The sequence below is a fragment of the Neomonachus schauinslandi genome, chromosome 4 (assembly GCF_002201575.2).
Source record: "Neomonachus schauinslandi chromosome 4, ASM220157v2, whole genome shotgun sequence".
Taxonomy (NCBI): Eukaryota; Metazoa; Chordata; class Mammalia; order Carnivora; family Phocidae; genus Neomonachus; species Neomonachus schauinslandi.
The window spans coordinates 80,602,957-80,621,830 of record NC_058406.1 but is presented as its reverse complement, the minus strand read 5'-3'; the positions used below and the strand labels follow the sequence as shown (position 1 = coordinate 80,621,830).

The following is an 18,874-nucleotide window of genomic DNA, read 5'->3' as shown; positions in this document are numbered from 1 at the left end:
TCCTTAAAAACAGCATTGATATCAACATCTGTGCATTCATGAGCAAACCAGAAAATATGAACATTTAAGAGAAAAAAAATACTTTATTTTCAAACTTTCAATATATTATTGTGAAAAACATCAAATTTTAAAGTCTGCAAAAATCCTTCAGAGTTTGCTTTGGATTAGAATTGCTAATGCATTGATTATAGACAAAAGTGACTTTAGCCCAGAATTTAAGTGGTTGATACTGGAATTAGAAAATTTTATGAAATGACTAGTTAGAGCAAAGAAATTTGGGGATTTTTTTCCAATGTGATTAATGAGGTATATACCCTTTGCATGCATTGCAAACATTAGTGCATATGTATTATCTTAGAAGTATATAAGTAGGCTTGAATACCATTTCTTGATTTTAATTAGGTTACATTGCCTTTTGAGTATCTTCATATAACAGGTAATGTGAATTTAACAGGGACTTTGTTGTACACTCTGTTTTATTTTTATAGTATGCAAATAAGGACCAAATGCCAACACATTCATTATGCTGTATAAAGTTTATACCAGAAAGGTTCCAATCACTTTGAAAAAGGTCCTGTCATTATTTCTATTGTAAATCAGTATGTCAAGCTTCTGAGAAGGAACATTTTGAACTGAAATATGGAATATAGATGAAATCCTAAGATGTTTACAGAGTGTGTGAGGCATTTTGGTTGATTGTTGTCAACAGCATATTAAGGCAAGGGAATCATTTATCAATATTCAGTGATACAATGAATGTTTTATTAATTGAGTATCATTAATCATTATCCTGAAAAGCAAAGCATGTTAGAGGATTTGTTTCTATTGCTGTTTACCAAGGTGCCCATTGTTGGCAGGTGTGACAGCTTAAAATGGAGGAGGTGAAAGCGCATGAGTCCATACATAGCTCCCTGTATGGAAAGGTCAGATTGACGTGAGGGAATTGGTGGGGATGGGACATGTTGAACAGGAAAAAAGGAGAGCAGAAAAGAAGTGAAAATTTGTGTAAGAAGAGTACACAGGATCATTGGTTTATTCAGTCAGCCAATTTTCCCTCAGCTTCTTCTCTACTGAAGGAGATGGCCTCAGGGGGAGGAAAGGTGGTGAGTGAGTATTTACAGAAGTGCATAGCAGAAACACGGATGCAATGGAAATACTTAAGTCTCATGCAGAACATTATAAGAAAGGCTGACAGCTTGGTGGTTTAGAATGCATGCCCTTTAGACCTCTCAGGTAAAGGGCATGATTCCTAACTCCCACCCCACTCCCCAACCCTTCCTCCCCCAACATTGCAGCCGGTCTCAGCATGCACTCTATCTTTAACATGGCATCTGTTTAGAATAGCGGCCCTCTTTGGATCTGTCAAATCAGCGATATATATACATGGTTGTGGATCACAGTTCTTAGAATTTTTTCTGGGTAAATAGGAAAAAAAATTTAATCTCAATTCTGATAAAGCAATGTGAGCCAAGAAACATAACTTAATAAAAAGGTGTCCTAGATATTAGTGAATTTCCTAGCATTTCAGTGAAATCTAAAAATATTCTTAAATATCTATAAAATATGAATCTATCTATAAAATTTTATTCTGTGGATCCATTCCTTTTTTAAAAATATGTTAATTTACAAATATAAAATGCCCACAGTGTGACAGTATAGAAAGATCAAAGGAGCATATAAAGATGCTTTCTACCCTTTCCAAGGACATATTTTTAAGTCTTATCTGTGGATGTTTAAAACCAAAGTATTGCACTACTTCAAAATGTCATTGTTTGCACTCTAACTAAATTGTAGAAAATGGCAAATCTGAATATGACATTATTCTCTTAGTCATAAAAATTATCATCGGATTTCATTGAAAAGTATTTAATGTCAAATACACAACACCATGTAATTCTCAGAATAATCACTATGAAATAAGTGTGGTAACCCAAAATATTCCCATTTTATAGATCAGGTAGCTGATGCAGAAAGACAAGTAATATGTTTGTATCCGATGACTCATTTCCCAAGTGTGGGCCATCTACTACATGCCAGCACTGTTTTATATCCAAAACAACAATTCTTACTCTAGTGGAGTTTACATTCCAGCTGAGGCGAGAAAGACATTAAATATAGTAAATAAGAAAATGATAGAAAGTGCAATGGCAAAGAAAATAGGGCTGGGAGGGGATGGTTTGCAGTCTTTACAATAGAGTGTCACTGAGGCAACGCCATTTGAGCAGAGACTGGAAGGAGGTGTGGGGGAGTACCTGTGGATGTATGGGAAAGAATATGTAATGTGGAGGGAGAGCAGCCAGGGCACAGTCTTCCAACAGTGAACAGCACGTCCCACAGTGAATTGAATTTAAGCTGTCCTATAGAATTTCTATAAATTAGTAACATTATTTGGAAAAGAGTAAGTTGTGTGTTTTTAGAAGTCCTTGACTTCTTAAAAGCATTGCATTTAACAAGCATATATTGCACATCAACTATGTTATTTATTTCTTCATTCAACAAATCTTTTGTGAGTCCCTCATAGGGGTCAAGGATTTTGGTAAACAGAACAGGCAGTCTCAGCCCACAAGAGAGATATATGCTGAGATAGAAGACCTAGCCTATGTCCTCCAGAAGCTTACCATCCAGTACTTAAGACATGATACCACTAACTCACACAACAGAATTATCTAACTGAATGTGCATTAAACATGCAATCATAGTTAATGAGATCAAAAGAGCTACATCTCATAAAATAATTAAAATAACACTTAGTATTTACATAAAAGTTTCATTTGGGAATTTAAAGTCTTTACAGAAAATGTTTCAATAATCTTTACAACACCCATGTGCTATATGTATGGTACTGGAAGAAGTGCCCAAACTGGGCGCCTGGGTGGCTCAGTTGGTTAAGCGACTGCCTTCGGCTCAGGTCATGATCCTGGAGTCCCGGGATCGAGTCCCGCATCGGGCTCCCTGCTCGGCAGGGAGTCTGCTTCTCCCTCTGACCCTCCTCCCTCTCATGCTCTCTGTCTCTCATTCTCTCTCTCTCAAATAAATAAATAAAATCTTTAAAAAAAAAAAAAAAAGAAGTGCCCAAACTATTTAATGCAGTGCATCATTCGATGTAATTATCTTGAGTCTTCATTACTTTCTTTTTAACTTCTTTTTCTTTAAATTCCTATATTACATTTTAGCACTGTATTAATTATTAGCCTTATTAATTTATAAAAGCAATTCTTTAAATGCAAATTTGTTATAGCCTCTAAATAGAAAAAGTTTAGAATTGGAATATAGATGCTTCATAACATTTTTCAAATCAGCCCTTTTATGTGTCTTTGAAAGGCTGTATTCCTGAATGAACCACATTAAAACAGGCAATGTTTTATGACCTTTTAAGTAAAAGCAAAATGAAATCTCATATACAGTTTTATGTAGGAAACACACCTTTTTTGTGTGTACAGTAAATTCAAATCTCATGGTTTCAGTTGACTTACTGCAACCGCAGTGAAGGGTCAAGAGTGATAGAACAACTCGAATCCAATTAATCATCTTAGATTAAAGTCAGTGCCAAAGTCATGCAATGAAGACAGTAAATGGCTTATAGGTATAAAAATATATGGTAGTCATGGTAGTTTCATATATGTGTTTATTCTCCATGATTGCAGCAAATACAATAATCTTTATAGGGATGAACCAGAAAATTTTTAAAAATTAATAATAAAATAACAAAAGGCCATCCTTCCTTCTATAGATATTTATTTATAAAGTACATTAGGTGCTATGCAATGCTGAATTAAATGATAAAAAGCAAAGGTGAATAAAAATTAGCATGTTCTTCCATTGAATGGCATAAGAGAAGACATTGGTATAAATAAAAACGCATCTGGGAGGCACTGTGACAGGAACTGGAATAGAAATAAATGCACTGCGCTCAAATACCCAGTAAAAACAGTGATTCTATCTCGGGGATCATTGAGGTGGTATGAGAGAAATTAGCTCTGAGTTAGACCTTGAAGAATAAATAGGAGATATACTGTCAGAGGAATAGGGTGGTACTCTTAAGGAGAAAGACCAGCATGGGGGATGTCCTAAAAAGACATGGGGTGGTCAATATAGACAGGGGACTCAGTTTGGTGTGTCAAGATATAGAACAGCAGTGGATCTGGGGCCAGGTTGTAAAGGGCCTGCACTATCCTATCTTCATTCCTTAACATGTTTAAGTTCTTAGGAAACAGTGAATCACTCATTAGGTGTTGCTCGCTTGGTCTTCCCTCTGACTTTATGATTTCCTTGGCAGTTCCATCTGCCTATCAAGCATAGAAGGTATTCATGGAGTTACATTGAAATCATGCATTGGCCAAGAACATCAAAATAAGGTTAGCCTCTGAGAATGCAAGTAATAAAAACTGTCATACATTGAATGAAATCCACCAAGTGTAAAAATAAACCCACAAGGTTTTCTATAAATGTATGATTAAGGAACACAGAAAAATGATTCAGAGAAAAAAAAATATTATAGCCAGATAATTCAAGACTTGGATTTACTCTTATTAGCTGAACAACCATGAGTAGTTGTTTAACCTCTTGAAATAAGTTTTTTTTTTCCTATCTGTAAAATGGGGTTGATAATTTCTATATTGTCATGTTCTAAGGATTAGAGATATTCATGTGAAATGCTTAACACAGGGCTTGGTACGTGTCAGTACACAACATGGGCTTCACCCCAAATTTAGTGGATTGGAACAACTATTAATTTAGTTCAGAATTCTGTGTGTTAGCAATTTGGGCTGGGCTAAGCTGGTTGGTTCTTGTCTCAGCTCATGTCACTTTATCTGTAGTCAACTTCCAGGTGGGCTAGGGGCTAGCTGGTCTTTGGTGGCCTCAGCTAGATGGCTCATCCCTGTTCCATGTGCTCTGATCCTATAACAGGCTGTGCCAGCTTGATCACATGGCTAGGCAGGACTTCAGCAGAGTCAGCAGAAGAGGACAATGCCTCTTCAAGCCTTGGTTTGGCACTTGCACAACATTGGTTTTGCCATGTTCTGTTGATCAAAACAAGTCACAAAGTCAGTCCAGATTCAAGGGGTGGGTAAATAAATCGCCCACTTGATGGGTTAGCTGCACAGTGACATTGCAAAGGAACATGAATACAGGGAGAGGAACACTTTTTTTTTTTTTTTCCCTGAGTACTCTACCACAAGAGGGTTAAGGATGCAAAATCAACTGGAATCTCTAATGTAAATTGAAAGGATAGGAAATCAATATGGTATAGTCTTAATGTAGTAGAGAGGAACTTGGAGGCAAAAGACCTGAACTTGATCCTTGCTTCTGCTATTGATTAACTTGACCCTGGTAAAATAAATGATCTGTGCTCATTATTCTCAGTATAAGGTTTTATAAATTCAAAATTATTGTGTGGAATAAATGAGATAATGTGTCAGAAAATGTGCATTAAGTGTACATATATAAATATATATAATGAATTATTATTCTTTGATATAAAATATACTTTATGAGAGGTTTCTGAACCTCTTACCTTATACCACCTATCTGTCCTTCTCATTCTCTCTCTAGAATGTAGAAATTTACTTACATTTAGATATTGGGATTGGTAATAAAAATGTACATTACTTGGAATTCCATTTCTCAGCTACCTGTTCCAGTATTCCTTTGAAACAAATATTTATTGAATCCCACTTATGTACAAGGTTTAATATTAGGTGCTAGAGATATAGAGAATGAAAAAAGCCCTGTCCCCCAAAACTTCAGTCATATTTTGAAAAACACACAAACAACAATTTAATGTAATATGATAAATGTTATAACAGAGAAATGGAAAGGATGCTGTGGGATTTCAGAAGAGGGATGCCTGACATATTCAGGGGGGCAGGGTACACAGGGAAGGCTTTCTAGAGAAGGTAATGTTCAAATGAGAAGCAGGAATTTACTGGCTAGAATCTAAAATTCAGATCCATATGCCCAGCTGGTTGGAGACCGTGGTTTTAGTCCCTTGCCTGGATAAACCTGGTTCATGCCTTTGCACCCAGCTCCATTCCCCCATGAAGTATATCCATTCATTTCCCCCAACACTAAATTGAACTACTTGAGATTTCTTAGAGTATATTCCTTAAACATGGCATCCCATGCCTTTGCTTCTGTTGCTCACTCCACCTGGAATACTCTTGCCTCTTTTATTTCTAATCAGTTTCCAATAAACACCCATGGATGATTTCTGAATCCAGTAAGAGTTGCTTTTCTAGGATATCTTCCCTGATTTACACAGGTATAAATAATCACCCTTCCTTTCTGCTCTCATTATATCCTGGCTCATACAGTATAATTATTGTTGTATCAATTTACATATGTCTGCTTTATTATACCATATGCTCCTAGAGCACAGGGACCATTGCTTATTCATTCAGACAAAAGGAATAGACATATGGTCAGGAGAATGAAGAATACATGTTACATTCAGAAAGAACAGTAATTCAATGTGGTTGGAGTAAAAGTAGCATTGTGGTCTTGTATAGCTAGCTTATTAAAAAATTGGACTTTATCCTGAAGTTGGAGTTGAAAAAGAAGTGTGATATGATCAGGTTTGTGTCTTTAGAAGGATCTGCCAGATGGCAGAGGCTGAAAAGAGAGATAGGGAGACTAATAAGAAAGCTACTTCAGTAATCCAGGGGAGCAATGGTGAAGATCTTAACTAAGACAGTCATGATGAAGAATCAGAAATACTTAGAAGAGATCATTGGGAAGTAAACTAGAGCAGTACTTCTCAAACTTCCCTGTGCATAGAATTACCCGGAGATCATTGAAAGACCCTGATACCTAGGCCTAACTACATACAAATGACCTTAGAATTCTTAGGGTTATTATTATTATTAATTATTATTATTACTGTTGTCTCCAGGGGATTTCAAAGCTTAGCTAAGTTTGAGAACCAGTGGACTGGAGTATACTTGGTGTAGGCAATGAGAAAGGAAGAGAGAAAAGAAATGTCCTAGTTTTCTAACTTGGGATGAAAGGGTGGAGTATATTTAACATGAAGAAATAAGCAAATTCGGGGCAGAGAAGTATAAGTTTGATTTTTGACAAATTGAATCTGGGGGTTAAAAGGTAGTTGGATATGCTGTTCTTGAACTTAGGAGAAAGATAGAGGTTGGAGGTGTACACTTTATAAATTTTTTACATACAAATATTATCTGAAATCATGGTGAATGTGATGTCTAAGAATGTGTATGAAGTGATACTAAAAGAGGACCACGAGTAGACCCTGGGGGCATCATCATGTAAAAGGTGGGCAGAGTTAGAAGAGCCTGAGAAGGAACAAGAAAAATACAAGTAAGGAAAGGAGGTATCTCCAAAGCTCATATGGAGGAGGGTTTCAGCAAGCTGGAGTGGTTCACTGTCTAAGTGCTGAAGAGAGTTCCAGTAAAGATTTGTGTGGAAAAGTATCTAATATATTTGTTGAGGTCACTGGTGACCTTGCGGAGATGAGTCCCTAGACACAATAGGGACAAAAACTAGATAAAATATATAAAGAAGTGATCAAAAGAAGAGGAAAAAGCAACCATTACTATAGTTCCTGAATAGTCTAGTGTTTTGTTTTGTTTTGTTTTGTTTCCTGTTCTAATGGAAAACATCTGATTTTTCTATGGAAACTATGTGCATATTTGTTTAACTTGAAATATGACTTTTCTATGTTAGGAATAGTTGTATAAGCAACACATTTGTTAGTCCCAAAATAAACAAAGGAATGATGAGTTTTTAAATAATATGAAAAGACAACTTTAAGAATATTCTTCTCATCTGCATACATTAAATAAGCAACACCCATATAAAATTTGAAGAACTTACAGATTTCACTTTTAATGTCCTATTCTCAATGTGTACGTTTTAGGAAAATTGTACCAATCTCACTTTTGCTTATTTGTACTACAGTATAAAGAACAGTTAAAATTTGAATGTTGTACAGTTAATTAATATTTAATAAACATTTTCTTAGTTTAAATGTCTTTGAAAATCACATGTCTCATGCTATTTTTCGTCCTGGATATAATCCCAGTAGTGTTAAGGGATAATATTGTTAAATTGTTTGACAAAACCTAACTCAGCTACTTGTAATTTACAGTTGTTCACCTTTGTCACTTCACAGTTTTTCCCTACTAAAAAATTTAAGTTGTCTTGAAGCTGAGTTGTTGACTGAATTTCCAATGTAGTTCATAGTATAGTTATAGAATACCAAAACAGTGTTGCCAACATAAGTGTTTAAAGCATACACTTGAAGTAAATGGGAGTTTGAGGAGATAGCCAGCTTGTAACCAATTCGGAGTTTTATGTTGTTCTTCACCTTAATTTCTGATGTGCAAACTTTATTATAATTCAGTTTGAAAAAAATGCTTAATAAAATCATTTTATTATTTCCATAAGAGTAATTTTAAAAATAATTTAATCATGAATTGTGATTCTTTAATTTAAAAGTTAGGAAGGATGACAATAGAAGCATTCAATAATGTTTTTTGTTTGCTTTTTTTTCAGAATAAGTGTCCTATTTTTAACTTTTGAGGGATTTTTCTAGGACAAACAACATGCAAAATTTGATTCATAAATTATTATAGCTGGCATTTTATATGCTTTAGAACATTAATGTATCATAGCAATTAGATGTCTACACAAAGAGTATACATTTTAAGTTATATTCAGTAGTCATGAATCAAAATGAAAGTCAAGCTATGTAAAAATGCAATTTAAAAATATTCTTTATAAAGCAGAATTAGGTATAAGAATGCCCTTTCATGAAACACATCACATTTTAATGACCAAAGCACCAAAAACCAGTCCTTTTTTTTAAAGATTTTTTTATTTATTCATTCACGACACAGAGATACAGAGAGAGAGAGAGAGAGAGAGAATATGAGCAGGGGGAGAAGCAGAGGAAGGGGGAGAAGCAGGCCCCCCGCTGAGCAGGGAGCCTGATGCGGGGCTCGATCCCAGGACCCTGGGATCATGACCAGAGCCGAAGGCAGACGCTTAACCATCTGAGCTACCCAGGTGCCCCTAAAAACCAGTCTTGATAAGATGGGTCTCAATTATAAAACATTCTGTAAAACAGGGGCTCTGTTCCAATGTTCTAAATCATATTATCCTTTTGCTTTTACTAATTAATCTCCCTTTCCAGAAACATTGCCAATCCTGATTAAGTACATGTGCCTTCATGGCATAGGAATCTTAACCATGAGCTCTTGGTAAACTTGCTTTCCCATTTTCTTGGATGACAGCTCAAGTACTCCCATCTCTCCCCCATATTTTTAAATCTCTATCCCCCATTCTCTTTCCTGTCAAGAGACCTCATCTACTACTTGAGAAAATGTAAACACCAGGAAGGATAATTTCACCTTTTCCATACCAAATCTATAAACTCAAGTGTATCCATACCTATTTTTTGTCTCTACTTTTCTCTTCCACTCCATCAAACTGGAAACAGTGCCTCTGCTCTTATCAGAGGTTACTTCCTCTACTTATGCAGTGGATTCATCATCACCTCTCACCTTCTCAACAGGTTCTTCCTCTTTTCCAGATCATTCCCACAAGCATAAAAACATACTCAAATATGGCCTATTAAAAAAACCATCTCTCACTAAACTTCCCATAACTCTTCATCTACTGCCCCATTTATCTTTTGACTAGCCTACCAAAATCTTGGGAGAGATGTGTGTATCACTTCTCTCCACTTCATATTCTGTTCACTCAGACTATTCCAGTCTGACTACTGTTCTCTCTGCTTCACTGAAACCCTTCTTGCAAAGGTTACCAATGGTTTCTGTATTGCCAAACTGCATGGACAATTCTCTGTTCTCTTATGCAAACTCTCAGAAGTATTCACCAGAGTGGGTTGCTCTTTACTTTTTGGAACACTTCCCCCTCTTGGCATTTGTGACATCACATTCTCAGGAGGCATCCCGGGCCCTCTTTTTATCTGTTTCATTCTCTTCCCTTTGAAGTCACCTAACCAGGTAGCTTTAAATACTGTTATATGTTGAGTTTTCTAAAATGGACACCTTCATCCCTTCCCTCTTTAGTGAATTCTAGATTTATGAATACAGTGATACAATTTATGTCCTCACTAATGAGATGCTTACTAGACATTTTATGTGTAAAATATTAAAACTGAACCTCTTAATAATCCACCACTAGTTATTTTCCCAGGCCTTGTTCCATCTCAGTAAAGTGTCTACATTCTACTCAGTAGTTCAAGCCTGTAATCTAGGGGTTATCCTTAATCTCTCCTTTTCTCTCATCTTCTGAATCTAACCACTGACCAGTCTTATTGGTTCCAGCTCAGAACTGTCCACCTCTCTGCATCTCCATGGATATTATGCAAGGCACATTATTTCAACCTAACTTGTAGGGACAAGTTTTCATCCTAAAACACCTTCACTCCATTCCCTCTAATTTAGTGAAAAGCATCTTTTGCAAATGTAGATCAGATTATTTTATCACTCTCCTTTAAACCTTCCACTGTCCTCCATTGCTCCTATAATAAAACCCAAACTCCCACAGGGTTCAGCTCCCAGAGATTTGGCTACTGCCTGCTTTTCTCATTTTCTCTTATATTCTTCTTGCCCTAGCATGAAACTCCATCCATGTGGCCTTCGATTTTTCTTAAATATGCCATGCTCATTCCCACTTCGGTGTCTTTTGTACATGTACTTTCCTCTACTTAGAATGCCAGTTGTCACCCAATTCCCCATCCCATTCTTCAGTGTAAGATGCCTTCTTATCTTCCGTATGTCAACTCGCAGAGCCCTTTACTGACCATTGTCTGATATGGCACTACGTACCCTCGTGATGTCCTCTATAATGCCTTCCTAACAATAATCTTGACCTGGAAAGATTCCTAATAATGCTTTTTTAAAAACTTGTTATGATTATTTTCCCTCCCTAAAATGTAAGCTTCAGGAAGGCAGGGACTTTTTCTGTTTTATCACTTTTGAGTTAGAATAGTTATGGGTACATAGTACAAGAAATACTGGTTGAATGTTCAATAGAAAAGACTCTAAGTCCATGTCGTAAACTCTTTTGTATGTCATTTGGTGTCTACCTCACAGTACATGCTCAATTTCCTTATTAATTGACTGACTGACATTGTTTGAATCTCCCACTAGACTGTATATCATAAAATGTAGGATGTAGTTCAAACACTACATAGCATTTGGCTTTTACATATGAACTCTTCCAATAATGTTTTAAAATATGAGTTATAAAAAATGGAGCACTGGGGCACCTGGGTGGTGCAGTCGGTTGAGTGTCCACCTCTTGGTTCCAGCTCAGGGCAGATCTCAGGGTCATGAGATTGAGCCCTGAGTTGGGCTCCGTGCTCAACACAGAATCGGCTTGAGAGTCTCTCTACCTCTCCCTCTGGCCCTCCCACTTGTGCTCCCTCTCTCTCTAAAATAAGTAAACAAATCTTTTAAAAAATGGAGCACAAAAATGGTGTAATTTAAGTGAAAAATTGGCAAAAGTTACTCTAATTTTTAAAAAAGTTTCGTTTGATATGTATTTCTGGTAATATTGCATGATGTTTCACAATATAAAATAACCATCAATTCTCTTTTTTCAGAGGAAAAAGAAACCTTATTCTCTCTTGCTTGACTAAAAACCAAGCACAGTAAAACACTGAAGGGCTTTCTAATCATCAAAGAAAGATTAAGTCATGCCCAGTGTCCTTTTAGTGTTAATATCTTTCAGCCTGACCCTTTGAAAAATCCTAATATCTTTTAATAAAGAATAAAATGATTTGGGGGTCATCTTTATTCCACTGAAATAGAATGTCACCACATATTTTCCCAAAACATCCCTTGGTTTTAGATTAAGGATATTTAAACTATGAAGACAATTTGGCATTTTAAAAATAAGGTATAAAGTTATTTTTCCCCTTAAATTTACTTGACTGTCAAAAAAATTGCTTAGGAAGTTATTTCAAAAGTGCCAATTTTAGTTTTGCCTGTAATAGTTGTCAAGACGCTAAGTGAAAGAAACCAGAATATAACTTGAATTTTCTTGAGCCAAAAGTGGTGTTAGTTTACACATACAGATACATTAGTGGTACACCTGGCTTGAAAGTGGCAGTAGCATGGATCTCTTCCCATCACGCATTCTCTACCTTCCTGTGTCTGCTTTATTTTTCCCGAGTGCAACTAGCTTTGGGTGGAGGTGGCAGGGTGGGTGAGGTGAGGGGTCAGTCCGTGGTCACCAGTTGCTCTGAACACCATTCCAGTTTAGGAACCAATGAGAGAAAAAATCATTTACCTTCCCAGCTCCAGTGCAGGACTTTGGTGAGAGCAGAATAGCTGATCACAATGATTAGCCCTGTTGGAGATACTTTGTCAGTTTTGGGGGCAAGAATGTAGAGTCTGTTACAGATGAGGAAAGAACAGGCTAGTGCTTGGCTGCTCGGAGCAGACAAATAAAACCTACCTCTGCCCATTAACATAATGTTTCTTTCCCACGTGTGGTCACCCCTCTTCAATGACAGCCCACCCAAAATCATCCTCAGTCACTGCATTCCAAGGCATTTGGTTGCACCAGCACTCTTGATGTTCAGGACAATTCTCTAGGTAATATTTATTTCTCTCCGTCAAGCCCAAATGTGGCTTCTCATGATCCTCGGGACTTGTAGGGCAAATGATGACTTTAACCAACCCTGGCACAATCAATATGTATTTCAAGCAATAACAGCTTTATCAAAATTAAAATGGCCATTTGGTAAAGTGGAACCAGGTTAGACACTAGTTGAGAGCGTATATCATATCCTGTTGTCAGTGCTAGTAAACATTACCTCCCTGGCAGTGGATTTCTTTGATTTCTTTGATCAGCCTATCTGCCTAGCTGGGTCCTGCCCACTCGAAGGATCTTCCCTGTTGTCCCCCATGCAGCCAAAGAGGGGCACTGGAGAGGAGAATGTTGTGCTGATTTGGCACCCACTTCCTATTTGTATGGGAATGTGAACTTGGGGATTACTTTGTCATAATTGGAGGCATGTTTGGTTTTGGTTTTTGTTTTTTGTCTTATCTTGATTTAAGTAATAAAACTCCCTAAAAACCTTGGTCTATTGTTTGTCACTTTAACCATAGAAGAACTGGTATCTAAAGCTAAAATCATTTTTTTCATTTTGAATCTTTGGATCTAACCTCGCCTTTAATGTTTTAGCAACAAGCCTAGGGGCTCCACCCATTTCCTAAATCTTCGTATTTACGGTTTTTTAGTTTTGGGTTTTTTTTGTTTTAAGATTTTTATTTATTTGACAGAGAGAGAGAGAGAGAGAGCACAAGCAGAGGGGAGCAGCAGAGGGAGAAGGAGAGGGAGAAATAGGCTCCCCACTGAGCAAGGAGCCCGATGTGGGACTTGATTCCAGGACCCTGGGATCTTGACCTGAGCTGAAGGCAGATGCTTAACTCACTGAGCCATCCAGGTGCCTGTATTAACTGTTTTGTTTTTAAAATTTGTTTGTTTTGTTTTTACTTGACCTTGAAGCCACTGAGAACAATAGGAATCTGTCCCACCTGCCCCCAGTTGGTTTTCCTCTCAATTGGAGTCCCTTATTTTTTCATGCAAGGGATATTCACCAGGAGGTATTAGTTTGGTCCTAGAAGATCTGGTGTACCCTGTGGTATTCCTCAGTGGTCCGTTTCAAACTGGGGAGCGGGGCAGGATATCCCTGAGATCTCAGATGATGTGGAAAGGGCAGAAAGATTATCTCTTAGCTGAAGGTTCATAATTTATCCTGGTGGCCCTTTTTTAGTTTGCAAACGGGCAAGCATGGAATTTGACTCCCCCCCCTCCCCTTCTTTTAGCCACTAGAGAAAAGGCCATGGATCATTATTACATTTTTCTCCAAATTCTTAAAAGCTGCATCCTCACTGGACACAAATGTTGAATCCTGAACTCGTCCCCAAATAATTAGGCATTCTCAAGTGTCCTCCTTTGTTCATCATTTACTTTCTCCCCTTTGTTCCCCTCTCTAAAGAGGAGTCTATCTGAACCTGGCTTCTTATTTCTCATCACTGTCCCACCTTTGTCTGACTAATGTTCTGAGATTTCTCTCCGTCCCTCAGATGCAGACTCTCAAGTCTTTTGATTCCTCTTTCTCAATTGCTCCTTTTAGGACATAAGTCCTGTGTATTTTAACATCTGACCCTTTTTCCGTCACCAAACCAACACCCACATTAGCCCTGCTCACTCTTTACTTTGACTCATAGTAATTATTTGCCAACAGTTTTCATCGATTGGTTTTTTCCCTTCTCTGACTCATGATATTCATTTCTGCTTACTTTTAAAAGGATGAGCTGATAAAGCAACTCCCCTAAATCTTTGGTGACCTCGTTCACTTATTCACTCAGTCTTATTGTGTGCCAAACACCATGGTGGTTATTGTAGATAAAATGCTGAATGATGCAGAGCAGTCCCAGCTCCCATGGAGATGATAATCTCTCAGGAGAGAAAAAATTAACTCAACGTTACAGACAGGCTTGTTGTCTTCATGGTTTTCAGAACTCTCTCCAATATGGTCACAACTTATTTTCTGTTTCTCTCAATGTCGAAAGCATTCATCCGACTTTTGCAACATATCTTTGTTTTGTTTTCTAGACATATATAAAAAAAGCTGCATGTAGTAAGAGCATAAGGACTTTGAGTGGACTCTTCCACTAGAATCTGTGACTTTAGGCTTGGCACAAACTCTTTGCGTCTCAATCTCAGTCTTTAAATGTTAATGATAAAAAGTTACTGATGTGTATTGAATACTTATTTTGGGCCAGCAAAATCTAGTGGTTAAAAGCACAGACTCCCGGTCAAACTGCCTAGGTCTGAGTCCTGCCTCTGCTTCTTATTAGCTATGTGACTTTTACATCTCAGTGCCTCAGCACCTTCATCTGTAAAATGGGAAGAATAATGTTGGGAATGATTAAGTGAGTGAAGTAAAAACCATTAAAACAGTACCTAGCACATCATGAGGGCTAAATAAGTTTTTAGCAATTTCTGTTACCACTTTTCTGGGTAGGTAGTACAATTATCCATATTTAACCAATGAAGAAACTAAATGATTTACCTACACAGTAAGTGACAGAGTCAGGGTTCTAATCTGGACATTCTGGCTTCAGAGCAGGTAGTAGTAACTACTACTCTGTATAGCCTCTATTATGGGCTTACTGTAAGACTATAGTTAAATAATCAACATTTAACAAAGTTTAAAACTATAATGCACTATGAATATGTAAGGTATTATTATCCTTGTAATAAGATATGACTGAAGAAGACACTAATTTATTTCTTTTCCATATCCTTAAACTTTCAGCTATACCAGTAATTATATTAATGAAGATTTCCATGTCATTGTATAATTTAGACAACCCTTTCACATTAACAATTTTATGTGATTCCCACTATCACTTTCTGAGGTTGGCAAAGTCAGTATCATTATCTCCATTTTAAAAATGAGAATGCTTAGGATCAGAGAAGTTAAGTAACTTACATAAGAATTCAAAGGTAGTAAATGAGAAAGTCTCTAACCTAAGTCTGAAGCCCTGAATCTCATCCTTTGCCTCACCATAATACACTGCTGTTTTTAAATAATTTGTCTTTCAACAGATCAAAAACTAATTTTTATGATATGCTTTACCATTATAAACATATATGTGTAAATATTAATATACCCTTGTGTGCAAAACACCCTTGTGTACAACCATTTGAACTGACATTCTTTCCTTTTTTTCCTTTTGAAGATTGTGATTGCTAGCATCATGTGCAGTTATAGCAAAAATGACTGGATGGAACTTTCCAAAATGGCTGAGGTAATGATTTCTTTAGTATATATTTATTTTATTTCTTCTCTTCCATTTTTATTAGTTTTAAATAAAAAGCTGCCATGAAAAATAGCCCAGTAGAAGTAAAATTGAATGGAAAATGGTAACTTAAAACATTTCTATTATAATTTGTTTACCCTGTGTTTTCATTAAAATGATGGAAATGTAAATATAAAAGGAATCTATTCTATAAAAGTGGTGCCTTGGATTTCACACACTACCTAAAAATCCTTTATTCTCTGAATCCATATACTCTTTATTTGCATATTAAGCAAATTGTATATTATGATGGATGCCATGATAAAATTTAATTCTACCTTTGAGAGTGTAACAGGATCTTACCTTGCCTTTAGGCAAACTAGTTTGACAGCGAGAAGAAATTTTGAATATAAAACTCTTGAATATTTAAAATATAAAAGGTTCATTTAATACTATTCTAGTTTGAATACAGACATGCATAAAATGGTAAGACAGAATGCTCCTGAATGGAACACTAGTCAGCAGGTTTTCTACAATATAAATTGAATCTTGCACAAATGCAAACAACTAACCATGTGCCTCAAATTTGTATTTCAAATAGAAAAATACATACCTAAAATTGTACATTTATATCCATCATGCTGTCATGAAAAATATTCTAGACAGCTTTAGCTGAGGTTTTTTGAAAACCGCTCAGAAATGTAGAAGACTACATCTAACAATACTTATATACTAATGACTGTACATTATAAAATACTATGAAACCTTCTATGGTGTTCAAAAATTGTACATTTTATTTGGATATCTTAATACTGTGAGGGGGAAAAATGACTTCTGGGACTTAAGGGGGTGAAATTAAACATGATCAGTAATTGGCTTCATGATCTTTGATGCTGAGGCCACTTTATACATGAATTTACCTAATTGACCATGAAATTTTCTACAGAACCTGTGCTTGGCATGAGCTTTGCCAATTCTAAGCTGACTATGATGAATGGCTTTATCATGCTGCTTGCCTCTGTCTTTCTGTAGAATAAGATACTTTAAATATTTTCTTCAGTGATGAGCATCAACTTTTAAATAAGCAAATTTTACTTTCAAAAACCTTTAATTAGTAACATACTAACCAACTTAAAGGTGCTTTTTACATTTCTCACATTCTATATCTAGTTTCTTTAATTTCAGTTTTATTTAATATCATTTTCTAAGTACGCATAGCAAAAAAAAAAAGAAAAAGAACAACAAAAACAAAAGAAAGGAGGAGAAAAAGAAGGAAAAAAATTTTAAAAAGGAGAAGTTATGCTTTCCTTTCAGTCAAACCAGTCTGTAGAATCTTTCCACAGGAAAGCAATCTACATATCAAGAAGGTCAATCTATAGATGGTGTCAATTAAAAAAAAATCTTCCCTATAATCTTAAAATATGAACTGTCCCAGGGTGTATCACCTGAAGAAGCTCTCCCCAGGCCTCCACATCCCCTGGAGGGCAACATTAGGTAGCATGATTCCTCATAGCTCCTCTGGTAGGAACCCCATAATGCTTTATAGAATCAGTAGTTGGTTTTGTCTTTATGAATGCATGCTTCAAAACAGATTAAAACAGACTTTTTTTTTTTTTTTTTACATTGGAAGAGCCCACATTAAAACAAACCAACAAAAACAAAAAAGTATTTGAGCCAAAGTTACTGTATCACTTACAATGTACATTTCTTTGGGGGTGGTGATAATGGGCGGTAAGAAATCAAAGATATCACACCAGCTGTTCTAGCACCAGTTTTAAGTTCAGCAAATGACTTAATGTGGTGATGAATATACTTTAAATTCATGAAGTTCCTCTCCTTATAGTAGATTAATTTTTGAATTACGCAATAGGGAACTGAGGAAGTCTGTTATGAGCTCTTTACTATTAGATCTGAAAACAGAAATGACACATGTGTTACAGCAGGACAGATCCAAATCCGTACCAGAACCTGAAAAAGTAAAGACGGAGAAACTCTGTGTCAGAATGAAAGTTTGTGCAAGGAACGATCATTATTATTTGTTTATTTGTTTCACCAGAGGCTACCACTCTATTTTCCTATTCTAAATAAACATTTAAGACCATGTAGGTGGTTAAAAAAAAATAGAACCTAAGTACATTCTTAAAATATGGTAAATTCAACTGAATGCTATTTTTTAATATATATCCAGTGTATCTTCTTTATCATGTGCATATTTTTTAGAAAGTTTTGTGTTCTTCTAGAAATAGAACCATACTGAACCAAGCGTTCCTTTTCACTCTAACCCAAGAATGACCACACTTTTAATGTCATCTTTTTTTTTTTAAAGATTTTATTTATTTATTTGAGAGAGAGAGAATGAGAGAGAGCACATGAGAGTGGGGAGGGTCAGAGGGAGAAGCAGACTCCCCGCCGAGCAGGGAGCCCGATGCGGGACTCGATCCAGGGACTCCAGGATCATGACCTGAGCCGAAGGCAGTCGCTTAACCAACTGAGCCACCCAGGCGCCCCTTAATGTCATCTTTTATGTATTCTTCAACTTGGTTTGAATTTGTTGTTTTTTGAACACCAGGAAAAAGAAGTGACCTCTGGAAAAGTTTTCACAGCTTGGTGTCAAATCAGTAGCATTGTTAGGGTCTGCTCAGGTTTTCGGTATCTGATCACAGGCTTTCCTCCTTTTCTGGGTCACAGATGACCTATTCCAATTCCATGCAAAGGAAGATCTGTGAAGCACCTACTGTGTGCCCGGTCTCTTGCCAGCCAAAACAAAGGTGAATAAGACATGGCCTCAGCTGTATCAGAAAGATACCATTCAGAAAGATCAGAAAGACACCAAACTGAACCATACTGAAAACTCACAATATCAGGTCTTACATAGATCTTGATCTCATTTTAATAGATCTTGGATCCATTTCTTTCTCAATGTGCATTAGCTTAGAAAACAGAGCTCACGTCAAAGTTCACGTGAAGATGCTTGACTGAAGGCTACAACCCCAGAGCAGTATGAGTGGGGAGAAAAGGGAAATGGGATAGGAAGAAGGGAAAGCAGAGCCTGT

General features: G+C 36.5%; 1 protein-coding gene across 1 annotated transcript in view; it reads left to right on the top strand.

The window, feature by feature from the left end:
- Positions 1 to 18,874, top strand: part of DPYD (dihydropyrimidine dehydrogenase) — a 799,188-nt gene that overhangs the window by 507,843 nt on the left and 272,471 nt on the right. Inside the window, 1 exon segment of the mRNA XM_021690256.2 lies at positions 15,762 to 15,830. Within this exon segment, the coding sequence (XP_021545931.1) occupies positions 15,762 to 15,830 (69 nt within the window).